The sequence below is a fragment of the Halyomorpha halys genome, unplaced genomic scaffold (assembly GCF_000696795.3).
Source record: "Halyomorpha halys isolate HHAL.00 unplaced genomic scaffold, Hhal_1.1 Scaffold16.1, whole genome shotgun sequence".
NCBI classification, from domain to species: Eukaryota; Metazoa; Arthropoda; class Insecta; order Hemiptera; family Pentatomidae; genus Halyomorpha; species Halyomorpha halys.
Window position 1 is genome coordinate 512,875 of NW_027116375.1, and position 15,726 is coordinate 528,600.

The window sequence follows — 15,726 nt, forward strand, 5'->3', positions numbered from 1 at the left end:
CTAAAATAAATTGATTTATAGTTGTTCGGACAAATTTTCATTTGCCAAATTTATATTCATATGTGAATATCATAAAAACTACTACCCCTACGAAGATAAGAGTCATAAACTACTTTATAGTAAGTTAAATTTCCTTTATTTTGAGTGTTGGTAGAAATATGTGCGTCTTATGAATCTAGAGATATATTTTTTTCAAAAATCAAACAACTATAAATTAACATTTTGAGAGTTTATTTTGTCAAATATTATCAAAACTACTACTCCTACAAAGATAAACATTATTAACTATTTTGTAGTAAATTTAACTAGATTTAAATTAGATCTATTAAATCTATTAGAGTCCTAATAGACATTTATATGTCAGTTGGTTATTGAGGTATAGATGCATATATGTCATATTGCAGCAAATTTACTCTTCTTTAAATAATATTTTTTTAGATTTTTTAGTGTTGTTGTTGGTTTTTAAGATATAGCTCCAAATAAAAAGTTAATTTTTTTTAAGATTTTGAAACAGCCGCCATTTGTTATTCCCCCTACCTATACTTGGCAGACTCATCAGTTTTGACTAGTAATTATAAATAGTTTTCATTAAAGTAATCAAAAAATGGGGTGAAATAAGTGATTTAAGTGTTAAGAAGTGTTAGCAGACATATGTGCGTCTTATGGGTCAAGAGATATATTTTTTCTAAAATCAAACATATTATACGAACAACTAGAAATTAACATTTGTGAGTTTATTTTGTCAAATATTATAAAAACTACTACTCCTACAAAGATAAACATTATTAACTATTTTATAGTAAATTTAACTAGCTTTAATTTGAGCGCTAATAGACATTTGTATGTCTGTTGGTTATTGAGGTATAGATTCATATATATATCATATTTCAGAAAATTTACTCTTCTTTAAATAATATTCTTTTAGATTTTCTAGTGTTGTTGGTAGTTTTTAAGATATAGAGCTCCAAATAAAAAGTTAGTGTTTTTTTAAGGTTTTGAAACAGCCGCCATTTGTTATTCCCCTACCTATACCTGGCAGATTCATCAGTTGTGACTAGTAATTATACATAGTTTTCATTAAAGTAATCAAAAATTGGGGTGAAATAAATGATTTAATTGTTAAGAAAATAAATAAAATAAAGAATAAGAGTTAATAAAAACAGGGCCAATAAACTATAAATATTTAGTGTTTTTTTTTTTAATTGGGATATTCACGATATTTAGCTTAATATGTTAAAGTATTACACGTTTGTAATCTTATATTTAGAAAGTATTATTTTCAAGCTCACAAATATGATTACTATATCTTTGGAATCGATCTAATCGAAGCGATCGTGATGAAAGCTCACCAGGGATTAAGAACGCTAATGAGCCTTGCCGAACGAATTGGGAGTATTTTTTCTTTTTTTTTAGAAATGGACAAATGGCAAATTGAAAAAGGAGAAATTGGGGAAACTACGCGCAACTACTAATGCGGGCGATAGTTTTAGAAAGTAGTTAATTTTAGCTGACACATACAAATTTCCTTTCGGGTAACTGCCACCTATATTCAGAATTCAAACTATGATGGTATTGGCACCAATATTTTGCTTTTCTATTAGTGAAACTAATAATTACGATATTTTCAAGAAATATTTATTGCGTATTTTTTACTACATTGTGCATAGTGTAAATTAAAAAATTCCGAGCGCCATTGTCCATATTTTCATATTGGAAATCTACAAAATTGAACATTAAGAACAATAACATACCGCAATAATAAATAATAAGAAAATCTTAAAATGGTTGTTACTTTACGAATTAAACTATTTTATTTGTATAGAATTATCTTAAAATTTATGGATAATAGTGGATTTAGAAATGAAATAATATATCATAAAAATATTAGTAAAAAAAATTAAATTTATTGAACAATCCTATAACAATAAATTTGGTAAACGTACATTACACTATATGGTACCATATCTGTTCAATATATATGTATATATATATATGTATATATATATATATATATATATATGTATATATATATATATATATATATATATATGATACCATACCTGTTCAATATATATATATGATACCATACCTGTTCAATATATATATATATATGTGATACCATATCTGTTCAATCGCTTACCAGAAGAACTAATAAATAAATCAACCAAAAAAAAAAAAAAATAAATATTTGACTGGGTACTTTCTTACTTCTATGATTCCCTATAATTGATTTCGCTTCACCAAATGACCATATATCCCTGTATTTTTTCTTAACTCCACATAATTTATTTATTATATTACAATTAGAATTAGCAATGTATGTGTGTGCTTAGTAATAGATATTATTGGATCCTTATTTATATCATATTTTGTATCATCTTGTTTTATTCTCATTGTTATATTAATTCACTAATTGTAAATTTGCAGCTTTATTTTTCATTTCAAAGTCCTTTCAGTTATTTTCATTATTATTATTTAATTTACACAATAAAAGTTTATAATTTGATAATATATTATACCTCCACCCTAAAATGTTTAAATTATCGCCTACTTGCTTTTGAAACTCGTAGGTTCCTGGTTACTTCCTTAATATTCCCCCACTTTGATTATTGCTGTGTGGTTTACGGGGATGTTTCTGGGGATCTCGAAGCAAAATTAAAACGGTTAATTAATTGCTTTGTACGATTCATCTTTGGGGTTTCCAGGGACGCTTCTGTCACCGGATCTTATGAAGAATTGAAGATGTTTACCACTTCTTCCGTCGTAAATGTTTTCTTGCTTCCTTCCTCTACCAAATTATCCAATCCCGCCGTCCATCGTACATCTGTGATATCCTTCAATTTAAATCCTTAGTGAAGTCCCGCTCAGGGTCTTCAGACTTATATATAACTGGCCATCAAACCGCAGCTTTTGTTATATCCTTCCCCATCCGTTCCTCATCCCGATGGAATTCTATTCCCTCCTTTATTCATAGTTCTAATACCCTTCCAACCTTCAAATCCCGTATCTTTGGGCTACCTTCTCCCTACCCAATTCCGGAAGAATAACAATTGAATGTTTCAAACAAAGTTTATATATTTTCTGTAATTAATATTTCAGAATTTCGTTTATTCTTGTAAATACTTATATTAGCAGAAATTGTACCCTTACCATTTATTGTTTTTAGTTTAATTACAGTTGATTTTTATTATTTTTGTTTTATATTATTTATTATCAGAAGTATTTGTCATGTTATGTTTTATGATATGACATATAGTTTTACTTTATTTGTTCTATTCTTATTTTATATGTGCTGGTTAGAAACTAGTAGGTTTGCGTCGTTAGGGAGTGGAAGGATATCTATCTGGTTCGGGCTAGACCGGTTACAGGTTTTTATGGATGAATTTATTTGTGACAAATTAGGGATCATTGATGATTTTGGATTGTAAGGATTGGATATGAGAAGAATTTGAAGGTTTAGTGGAGCCCCAAAGCTCAATTGCATACGTCCAGACAATCCTTTTGGTCATTTAGGTCTGTCTTTGTAATGGATTGGAAGCAAAAATTTTAGGTTTTCCTTGAATAGAATAAACTTCGGGGAACTGCACCTTAAATACCTTGTCTAGTTTAAGTAAAAATTGAACTTTTTAAAAAAAAAATAACACGTAATTTGTTTTATACTTGAAATAACTCATCCATGATTTTTTGTAACTTCTAGAAAAGCCTCCATTTTTTCTACATTATCAATTTCGCCTCTTAACTGTACATAATGCGCATTAAAGTAATTAAAATTGGGATAAAATAACCTATTTTCTGCTTCCCTTCGGCTCATTGAATATTTTTTCAACTCCTACTTCCAGGACTGTTCGTGATCTCCGGAGTGAAGACGTGCGGGGACGGTACCGGTTATTGCCTCCTCGGGACGGACTGCACGATGAACCAGGACTTCGCCTCGGATCCAGGGGGCCACTGCGGTGGCCTGAGGGGAGCCTTCACTCCCAGCGCTCACTTCGTCTGCTGTTCTGCCGCCCCCAACGTCCAGATACAGCTGACGACCACAACAGAACAGGTACAGAGCACATTAATTTGATTAAATACTTTTTTATCTTTCTTCTAATTACAGATTATTGAGGAGAAAGAAATAAATAGTTCAGATCCTTGGAGGTCGAAGTATAATGGAGTGTACGCTTCCATGGTGAGTGATGTTGGAAGACGTGGTCTATTCCTTTCGTCACCACAGTTGAGAGCTGCTGCATACCTCGTATGCCTGTAATGGCTAGGCAGAGGAAAAAAAAAGTTTAAAGTTACTCAAAAAGTATTCACATTTTTTTTTTAATATTGGTTTTTTTGAATTACTATTATTTCTGAGTTACTTTTTTGTTTTAAACATTAATATTCTAAAAATTAATGTTTTTTTTCTTCTTGTTTGTTTCAATAAATAACATTCCCAATTATATCAGAAACAATCTTGATTTGAATCAAATTTAATATTTTAATACTTCCTTAAAAGAAATCACGTAATTAATTTTTTTGAACTTACTTTTTTGAACAGTGTCTTGGGATCCTTAATATTCATATTGAACGAGTCTGAACAGAGAAAGAAGAACGAATTTCTCGAGAGCGGCTTAATGGATTTTTATTTCTTCATAACCCCTATTTCTGGACTTCATTTATGGTTTTTAGCATGAATATATATTCTATACAGGTCCTGCACTGTTTCCTTCTTCTGTAGTGGCCTACATTTTAAACAGTTTTTGACTTGCATTTTTGTTGTAGTGGGCGTTCTTCGAATTTTATAATGTGCTGGAGCACACATTAGTTTTTAATTTTAAACTAAACCTAAAAGAAATAAACTTATTCCCTAAATTCGTGTGCTGGCACGCCGTTTATGAGTTTTTATCAGGTTCGTTGCCAACGCACCGGAGGGGGCGCTGGTGTAAGTGTCCTGAACAGTGGAGTTTGCCACTTGGAGCGTGCGAGGTAGTCTGGTTTTCTTCCCTTTCTGTAGTGCGAACACCACGCAATCTGTTTTTGCCGGGTTTACCTGAATGTTGAGATGGTGTAGTTTTTCACTATCTCTTGGCATGTTTTCTCCGCCCGCTTGAGGGCATGTTTGGCCCTGGCGCTGCTGCTATAAATTGCGATGTCGTCTGCGAAAGCAGCTATTGTGGCAATGGTGTAGTTATGCCCCACGACGTCCGCAGTGTATATGGAGAAGAGGAGAGGAGACAGGACCGCCCCTTGTGGAACACCGCACGTTACTGAGATTGTTCTGGAGTGATTTTCAAGAACCCGTACAGCTAGGCTACGGTTGTTTAAAAACGATACTATAATGCTATAGAGTTGTTCTGGGCACATTGTAGATATACCAAATTATTGGATATAACATTTACTACAACTTCTATTCTCGCGAGATTTGCGATTAAATGAGATATGTACGGATAATTACATAAATATGCAAAATCACTATTAATTTTAAACTTTAAGAGGCATGGCCTAATCCACTGAACCTTCCAATTCCTCTCGTATCTAATCCTTACTATCCAAAACCCTTCGTAAAATCCCCAATGCTCATTACTCTGTCACAAATAAAATCATAAATAAAGACCTTAATGTTCCCTATGTAACCGATCTAGCCTGAACCAGATATCACACCTTCCATTATAAACTCCCTAACCACTCAACCCCCCTAGTTTCTAACCTTGCATCCTCTTCCATTCCTGACAATCCTCCGAGGCGCCTGAAAAGAAGATGGCCACGAGACCTGCTAATGTAAAATGTCATTAGAGTGCTACCAATCAGTAGTTTCTCTACACGCCTTTAACACTCGATGTCCTATCCCTACGTCTTACATGGGTCCTCTGAGGAAATTTTGTTGCTTAAAAGTGAAACTGGGGGCATCCAGTTTGGAGACCACTATCATATTATTGGTTGTAACACTTCTCAATTTTTAAGTATAACCTAGGCCATTTCACCTACTGTTATTATTTTTATACATTTAAATAGTTTTTATAATTTTGACTTAACCATTTGGTCTTTATATTAATAATCAAAATACATTAGTTCATTTATAAATTGTACTATACAAAGTTGTGCACTGCTCGGCTTAGTGACCTCTTGGGATGATTCTGCTCAGGTAAGTATGGAGTCATTAGGTAGTGGATGGACATTCTTACCTAGTAGATATCTTATTTCAAGTTATGTACTAGACAACTGTCAAGCATTGAAAATACTTTTAAAAATTTATTATTATTGTTTATTATGTATGCATTTTATATAAATTTCTTTTAGCGACATCTAATTTTTAAGTATACTCATATTATTCTACTACTTGTTTACTATATTTATTTAACTATGTATAACAGGCTGATAAAGATATCACGACAACTACATCTGCTCCAGTGACTACAGTGTTTCCTATCGAGAATGAAACTGTTCATCACACAATAACTAGTCCACCAGATTACAATCCAGCCGACTTAGGTTCGAATTATTTTTAATTTATATTAATTGTACTTTTAGTAAAAAAATTATTTTATTTAATTGTATCTATTAGATCCTTATGGCGATGAATCAGAAAACACTATTGACTGGGGAGGTGTGAAAAACATAACAGAAGTTACAGATAGCTGCCCTCCCTGCAGTCCTCAGGCCGTATTTACTCTTCAAGGTTCACCGCTCTGCCTCGGTACACATCTGAAGGATGGATGGGTCCTCACATCTGGATCCTGTGCCCTTAAGTATAAATTAATTAATAATATTTTTTTCATTCAATGAAATTACAATCAATCATATCAGAAAGTTAGTTCTAAAAAAACTAAGATTACAAAAAAAATATGCATAATATTTATTTATAATCTTAATATTTTCTTGAGACTGGTAATTCTTTAATAAATAACTCAAATACTATCCAATTATAGTCTCAAAACTTTATTTCTTTTATTCGTCCAACGTTTCGGCCAATCCGGCCATCTTCAGGGACATCTACTACAAAAAGTTGCTACTATATGTATGATCCTACAAACAATTTAAATACTTAACATTATTATTTATAATTTACCTTACCTCAATACCACTTTACAAACATATAATTTAAAACACTCTAAAACTTCATTCAGGCTATTCTGCCCAGGTCAAAACATTTATATCTATGTAACATTAAAACATTAGGTAAAATTATTTTTTGTTAATAAGTATATCCCACATATGTTTAATTACCTAATTAGTTAATTATCCATTAAAAACACAGTCAAAAATTATTTCTCTGCAAACACTATTAATAGACATTTATCACAACCATGCTTGTAACCTTCCTCTACTCAGTTCAAGCATTTAAAAAATTATTTATCATAACTACATTTTTGTCAATTTTTCTCTTTATTTCATTGGCAAAAATCCTATCAAGGCCAACTATAATTATACACATACAATTTATCCTATATTATTTATAAATTAATCTTACTTAATATCTCTGCATAATGTTGATTTAAATATGTATGTAAATTTAAATAATGTTAAGTATTTAAATTGTTTGTAGGATCATACATATAATAAAAACTTTTTGTAGTAGATGTCCCTAAAGATAGCCGGATTGGCCGAAACGTTGAACGAATAAAAGAAATAAAGTTTTGAGACTATAATTGGATAGTATTTGAGTTATTTATTAATGCATAATATTGTTTTGATATTATTAAAACTTGAACACAAATTATTGCTATTTGGCCTCACACTATTACATTATCACACAAACTCAATTTCAATCTTCTTCTTAGGGCATTAAAGGTGGGTGGGCTCTGCATGTATGTCTTTATAGTGGCTCACGATGTGGTTGCGAATTTTTTAATTCCTCTTTCAACAGTAAATAATTGAAGATCTCAACGCAGATTATCAATTTTCATGTACCATAATGCATTGACCATTCTCATAAGTACTTTAGCTTGAAATTTTTGTATAATTTAACTGTGAGAGTCCTGTATACATCCCCACAGTTGGATTACATATGTCCAAATAGATTTCAGGAACTGTTAGTACTTAAAAAAATTATTGAATAAAGAGAGAAATGATTTTTTGCTTAATAGCCAATACTTTGATACATTAATTTAACTGTAATATATATCTTTTTTTACATGCTCTTTTCATCAAAACTTTGCATCCAATGACATCTTAAGGTATTTGGCATCTTTTGAATTGGGGATCACTTTGTTATCCATTGCTGTTGGAAACTATTTGATTTTCTTGTTATTAAATCCAACATGCATCGACTTAGATTCATTCAGTTTTATTTTCCATTTTCATATCCATAATTATAAATAATAAATATTAATTATTAAATTTATTTAGATATATGTCATCAGTCGCAGTTTCTAAATATTGGCAACAGTATTTTATCCAAAATAAAATTATGTTTGTGAAAATGGTTTGATTCTCTCTTGAAAGATTTCAAGTTTTCACGCTTATTCTTAGTTATATGAAGTATTTACGGGGTGGACAGTCTTTTCCATCTTTGATTTTAGCTTTTCTTTTTAGTAAAAAGCTAAAAGAAAAAGAAGTTTTTTTTTTAAGTTCGGAAACTGCTATTTAGTCATATCTTATCACAAAATAATTTTAATTACTAAATGTCAAAGTATTAACAAAACACAAATTATCGTGTTGATGGGCCGTATGTGAAACTCGGCTGTTAAATTAATTATTATTTTAAATATTTTAATATTTGTTATATAGGGGAATTTGTTGATCAAATGAAATAGGGGTTGTGAAATAGAAGGGAAAGAAAAAAAAAAAAAAAGGAATAAACTTGTAGTTAGTTTGTAGACTGGTATATATTGTAAAAGAAAACTGTGAAAAAAAAAAATGTTATCTTTCTATTATGTTATATCATATAAAAATATGTAATTTATATATGTCCAGTCACGGATTGATCAGTATGCGTGTAACGTAGCAACCCGGTGTATTTGGGCAGCATGAATGAATAAAGTATTTCTTTCTCTCTCTACTTTTACCTTAGTGAGAAATAGGAGGATGTAAAACTCCTTAGAAGTAAGCAGTAGCCAATACTCCCTACTCCCTCTAATACACAACCTGTCTCCTCCTCAACTTTCAGCTCAGCTCAGGAGGTGCAGTGCTCAAGCAATGTGTGATGTTTTATTCAATTTCAAATAAATACTTTCTTCATCATTTAATAACATAAATAAATTGGGGAGAGGTGAGAGTGGAGGAAAATGATAAGAGAAGCCCTGGTTCTTGCAAAAGAACAAATAAACATACTAAATATTTTATATTATTATATAGAAATTAGGAAATGACCTAGTGGCGATTGCAGATGGGCTGAAACGTTTATAAGTAGCTGTGAATGAATGGTCTGAAGAGTTAAAAAGAAAAGGGTTAATTATAAATCTTGAAAAGAGCGAGGTTATGTTTATTGGAAGGACAGACCAACAGATTACAATTAAATGTCTTGGATAAGTCCTTGAAATGGTGGATAATTTTAATTACCCAGAAACTATCATAAGTAGAGATGGGTGGATACACCAGGAGATAAAGAATAGAATACGAAAGGCTAATGGTGTATTCTTCTAAATATCTTCAGCACTGATTGACAGACAAGAGGTGAGCAAACAGACAAAGCTACTCTTGTTCAAGTGTGTATTCTTGCCTGTTCTTCTCTATGGGTATGAAAGTTGAATAGTTCTGAAGAAACATGCTAGCCAAATCACTGATACTGAAATGAGGTACCTCAGAAAAGTAGATATAAATAAAAGAAAAAATAAATTAATTATATTTTTCTGATTTTAAGCTTGGGGTATCTATCTATATGGAGGAAGTCTCATGTTCTAGGATTCAATATTACTATATGAATATCGATATCAATAAGTTATATCGAACTTCAACGAGAAAATTGATACACTTAATTCAGTAACCGTTTTGATTGACTACATTTGTACAGGGTTCAATGCCTTGATCCGAATGCCAGGCACTAAATCCTATTTGAATATCTATGCTATTACATTATTAGTGCATGGTACAGAAATTTATATAAAGAAAGATTAATTCAGATTGACCAAGAAAAATTTTACTTGGAATAACTTTAAGGGCTTGTGATATTGCCAAAAGTAAAACATTTGAGTTAAATTTCTTGATGAATTTTTATAAGAGAGGTCTATTCTAGTGATTATAATGGATTAGAGGTGCCTTAAAGTCAGGTATAGTTGTATGAAGAAAGAAGTAATACTTATTCATAATTTATAATTTTCTAAAATGGTCAGAGGACTCATCTCTCTTTTTCTTGTCTTCTCTCATCTCAAGGAAACTGCTTCTAGATTCACTCACTCATGATGTATAGTATGAATTTTCAACTAAAAAAACCTGAAGAAATATTCTGGGTAAAGGTAGCTATCTTGTCCTTCTCTAGTTCTTTCTGTCCGCAGAGGTCTCTAGGGAAGCAAGCTACTGTGGAGGCCACTAGATGGTACTAGTAATCGCTATTAGTGTGGTAAATGAAACAATATCCTTATGCAGGACATAAAGATAATTAAAATAACATCCTTAATGAAGTTTATTTAACTATAAGTACAGTCATACTGGAACCCAAATAGCTTTTTCTTATTTCAGATAATGCTTTAACACACTAGGATAATTGATAATCGAAAACCTCATTTTTGGAAAAGTATAATTTTTTTTGTCAGAGCATGATATTTAAAGAAAAACATAGATATGATTTAGTTTGTTAAGAAAGAACTCACTTGTACAAATATTAAATTTTGAATTTTCTCATATTTGTTTTAGGGTATTCCGAGCTGGCATGGTTAAAGTGATTGGGAAATATCAGCAGGATCCAACTTTAGAAGCATCGGTGAAAACGATTGCTGTTCATGAGGATTACAGACCCTATTCATCTAATATTCTTCATCCTGAACCTAATAACATTGGTAAAAATAATTAAAAAATATTTTTTGTTTTTACTATTTGTGAAAAATGGGTTCTTATTAGGTGCTATCTTATGATTGTAATCCAATTTCAGTTTTACGAGCATTTCTACCTCGATTGAAAAATTAATAGTTGATGATTTGTGTCACATTTTTATCATAGTCTTGTATAAACATTCAATGATTTAGTACTTAAAAGTCATTTACAAGGTTTTAAACTGTACATTATTGGTCCCAATTTATTACTAATATATTCTTTGTGAAAATTTTCTATTTTTAATAATCATAACTAATAAAAATGTAGTTTGCTTTAGGTTTTAAAAGTCTGTCTTTTCTCCATGAAATACAAGCTTTCATTTAAAATATATTTTAGTCTTAATATGTTTATTGTCAGAATCTCAGAAGAGGAGACCATAACACAAAAAAAAAGTCAACCATAACACAAAAGTTCCTGCCCAGACCCGCCCCACTAAGCCCCCAGGGAACGACGGTCCTATATCACTTTTGAAATATTTGCTTAAAACTGGAAGAGGAGTCTTATGATAGTCTAAAAGCAATATTTAAAAAGCACTTGAAATTGGAAAAGGGCTTGAAAAATTTAGGAAACTGGAGGAAAAGTCAGCAGAATTTTTTATTCTGGAAAAGTCAGGGAATCCAAGAAAATTAGGCAGTGAGAAATTTAATGTTATTGCTCTGAAAAGGCATAATCCACTCTTTCTTGTCCTTTAGATTAACCCACTGGAATGCAAAACATAAAATAAATCTGGAAGTGTGCAATGACCGGAGAAGTATTGAATTAAAAAGAATATTTGATAACTGCTTTTTCCTTAATCATCCGTATGATAATCAATTATGAAAGCTTAATCTTCTGATTCGTTGTTAATTTGGTGCAGAGTTGTGCATAAATTAGCTATAGTTGAAACTAATAGCTAAAATTGCCATGGATACGATATTTTTTATCAATGGTTCATTCATGAATAAGGGTCTTTTTTTTTTTTTTTTTTTAATTTTTTCACTTCCAGAATCATAAATGGGAGGCTGTAATGGTCTAAACATTGCTTCTATTTCTTTCTGTGGGAATGATCCATAATACAATTAATTACTTATAAATATGACTATAATAAATATTTTTTCTTTAAAATTTTCAACTTCATTTGTAACTCAATATTTAAAAATAACTTAACTTGTTTTAGGACTTATCCTATTGAACTCGGAACCTCAAATGGTTTGCAAACCTTGTATACCAGGAAAAGATGACAAGTTTGCTGGAAAATTATGTGCTACCGTTACTAATGCCTCTTTACTAGCTACAAAAATAGCTAAGAATGGTAATTTGATTATTTATATTTTTAATATATTATGCATTTAGTAAAATTCAAAGTGTTCTTAGTAAGTTTTATACGAAATAAAATAATAATGAAAATCTTAAAGCCCATACCTTCTCAAATGCATCCCAGCTTCCTGGAACAACTCAGAAAGAAGAGATGCAGCTAGAAGACACTTCAAACCACTATTCCAGATTTAAGTCCCACTGAAACCTTACCCAAACTTCCTCAAGCTAAGGAGCAATACTTATCTCATCCAAGCACCTGACCCTAATTCCAAATGAAAAATTCTTAAGAGCCTCTTCCTTGTATGGTCTAAATCCTGTTCATATTACCCAGATGAACTTAGCTCTTTCTTTGCTGCTCCTCTTCCTTCTACATCCTTATACGACTTTTAGCCTTATCTCCTTCCTGAAACCCTATTTGATTCTAACAACTTTTATTTCTTAAATGTTTCCCCATAAATCCTGATCTCTGCAATCCCCAAGTCCAGAACTAATGATTATGGCCCACACTCAGTTCCTGTAAATATCATCAAATTTGTCTCTTTATCATTCTTCCTGTCCTTCTGCATATTTATAGTTTCTCCCTTCAAAATTACATTTTTCTTTAAGCCTGGAAGAAAGTCTTAGGCCGAACATTGAACAAAGTATCTTCTCCTTCTTCAGTTTCTGAGTTCCAGCCAATATCCATTCTATATGATTTGTCCAAGCCACTTGAAATGTTAGTCTACTCCCAACTTAATAATTTTCTCCTGCAAAAAACTCTCCTTAATCCTTTCCAATCTGGTTTTCACTCCCAGCATTCCGCACAAATTGCTTTATTGAAAATTGTCTAAGACCTCCAATCCTCTAGAAAATCCGCTAATTTTCAATGCTATTTTTTTTTTATTTTTGGATAGTCTTTGATTCAGTTAACCATAAAATTCCTCACACTACACTTCAAAACCTTCTTTCTTCTGACACGAGGTTTTCCTCAGGAGTCCTCACTTTCACCAACCTTTTTCTCAATTTACATTAATGACCTCTCAGATTCTATTCACCACTCACAATACTACTTATATGCTGATGACCTCCAAATCTATCTGTCATTCCATCCCTTAAAGATGCTTCAGACCATCCAAATGTTACAAGAGGACATAGATAGCATTAATGCATAGGTGTTAAACAACGATTTGAGATTGAATGTTGGAAAAACTAAGGCCATTCTTATTGGTTCTAAGTGCTTCCTTTACTCCATCTCTTACTTTTCCTTAACAAGCTACTGATTCACTTCTACTCCAATAAAAAAAAATAATACAATACTAAAAAACACTCTCCTGGAATAATCATATTTCTCAGATCACACACAAATTGATAACTGAACTTAAACAATTCCTAAGATTCTGTGATACCATCCCTCAGAATACTCATCAGCTCCTATTATCCTCTCTCATTCCTCCCCCCCCCCCACTTAAAGTAGAGTTCCTTGGTTTATAGAAGGCTATCTATTGGTCTAGAATTACTTCTTAAGATTTATCTTCAGGTTTACCAAGTGCTCTCATACCTCCCATTGGTATACCGAGATTAAGTGGCTCTATCTAATCTCCTAAAGGCAATACCTCCTTGGTGTTTGCCTATTTCAAGTCTTTAAAATTAAAAAACCTACCAATATCCTTGATCTCCTGACTCATTGCCATCCATCCATTTGTTAAATACCAGATCCCCAACCTTCATTTGCCAATCTTCATCCATTCTCTCCTTTAAACACCTATTCCTTCACTTGCTACATAACCATACCTCTGCATTAATGTGAACAGCATATTTAGCCATAAATTGATTACTATTATAAATTGTTATTTAACCTAATATTTTAATATAATTTTGTAAACCTATATCTTGTAACTTCTTAAATGTTTTCCAGACAATTAATCTTAATTTGTGAACTATGTATTTATTCTCAGGGGTCATTTGTTCCGGAATGAAATTATTTCTTCATTTATTATTCATATTAATTTAAATATAATAAAAAAGATTTATGTAAAAAAAAAAAATTCTGAAATTAGAGACCCTGAATATTAATTCTTGTATAAATAAATACATATTTTTTTTACTCTTAACTTCATAATAAGATATATAACTAAAGAAAAAAAAAAAAAAGAATTATACCATGAAAACTTTAAAATAATATATCATTGAATAAAATAAACTGAAAAATATAATAAATTTACAATATATTTAAGATAAGACCTGACATGCCTTGAAAATTTAATAATATAAATTTTACTAGAATCTAACAGATCGAGCAGGTGGGGTCCCATTATAAATGTGACTCCTGCATGCTGGTGGCGAATCTCTGCCAGAACATTCTAAATCCCATCAATTATAGTTAAATATTCTGGGACAATTAATACACTACACCTGACTTATTGATTTTATTTTAGAAAATATAGTATTTGATGTATGTAATTTTTAATTTATTTTGACTCCAACTGATAGATGCTGACACCTGATTTTATTTCCGTTGTAGTTCTTTCTTAAATTAATTCTATTCTATCTTTTCAGATCCCATGGTAACAGATGACATATGTGAATCTGTTGTGGAAACAATGCAGGGAGAAGGCACTGAAGATTTCTATACAGTGGCATGTGACATTAGTTCTGATTCTCGATATAATGTAAGATATTTTCTTCTACATCACTCACAATCCCATCTTTATCATATCTTGCAGAACTAAAGCGCTTGAATACAATTTTTAAGCTTCCTATCTCTGGAATTTACTCCTTCCTAATATATGTATATTCAAAATCCTCTTTTTCTAACACCTTCCCACTATCTAATTTTCAGGGAGAAGACAATTCTGAAAGTGGTAAAGGTCTTTTATGTCGAGGGTTTGTGGCAGGAATAGAAACTGGATCAGGAACCGGTCTCGCTGTTTTCACAAGGGTGTCATTGTACACCGATTGGATTGCGGAGAATATGGTGCAAGAACAACGGCAAGAGTTCTTCACCAGTCTTTAGTTGCTATCATGAAATGATATTATTTTTAATATGCACCTGTGATAATTTAAGTAATAAATTCTTTATATATTAGTTATATTGCCCTGACCATTGTTCTTTTGTTCATTTACAATTTTAATATTCATATGTATTCATTGATTACATACATCTTTTGATTGTATGGACAAATTGTTACTGCTATAGTATGTGATTATTATTGTGTTTAATTTATTTTGTTATTTTATAAGTATTTAACACCTGGTTCTCAATGTAAAAAAAGACAAAACTGAAAACTAAAATAAATGAACAAACTTTTTTAAAAAATCCCCTTAGTTTCTTTTATTATGTAAATAATAGTTTACCTTTGTTATGAATATTTTAAGTATTATAGATGTCAGTTGGAAATTAGACATAAAATAATATGAAATTACTTACATTTTAGCACACTTAGTAGATCTTCTTTAGAGCCACAAATACAAGAGAAGAATCAAATAAGTTGATAAAAAATAGGGGTTACATAA

At 31.1% G+C, this 15,726-nt stretch overlaps 1 protein-coding gene across 2 annotated transcripts in view; it reads left to right on the top strand.

The window, feature by feature from the left end:
- Positions 1-15,508, top strand: part of LOC106680167 (uncharacterized) — a 48,329-nt gene extending 32,821 nt beyond the window's left edge. For both annotated transcript variants that reach the window (XM_014419684.2, XM_067053188.1), the window contains exons 3-9: positions 3,840-4,048; positions 6,345-6,462; positions 6,536-6,719; positions 10,762-10,904; positions 12,095-12,229; positions 14,770-14,882; positions 15,053-15,508. In XM_014419684.2, coding sequence (XP_014275170.1) covers positions 3,840-4,048; positions 6,345-6,462; positions 6,536-6,719; positions 10,762-10,904; positions 12,095-12,229; positions 14,770-14,882; positions 15,053-15,226 — 1,076 coding nt within the window. In that variant the 3' untranslated portion in view covers positions 15,227-15,508. The remainder of the gene's footprint in view (positions 1-3,839; positions 4,049-6,344; positions 6,463-6,535; positions 6,720-10,761; positions 10,905-12,094; positions 12,230-14,769; positions 14,883-15,052) is intronic.
- Positions 15,509-15,726: the final 218 nt, after the last annotated feature.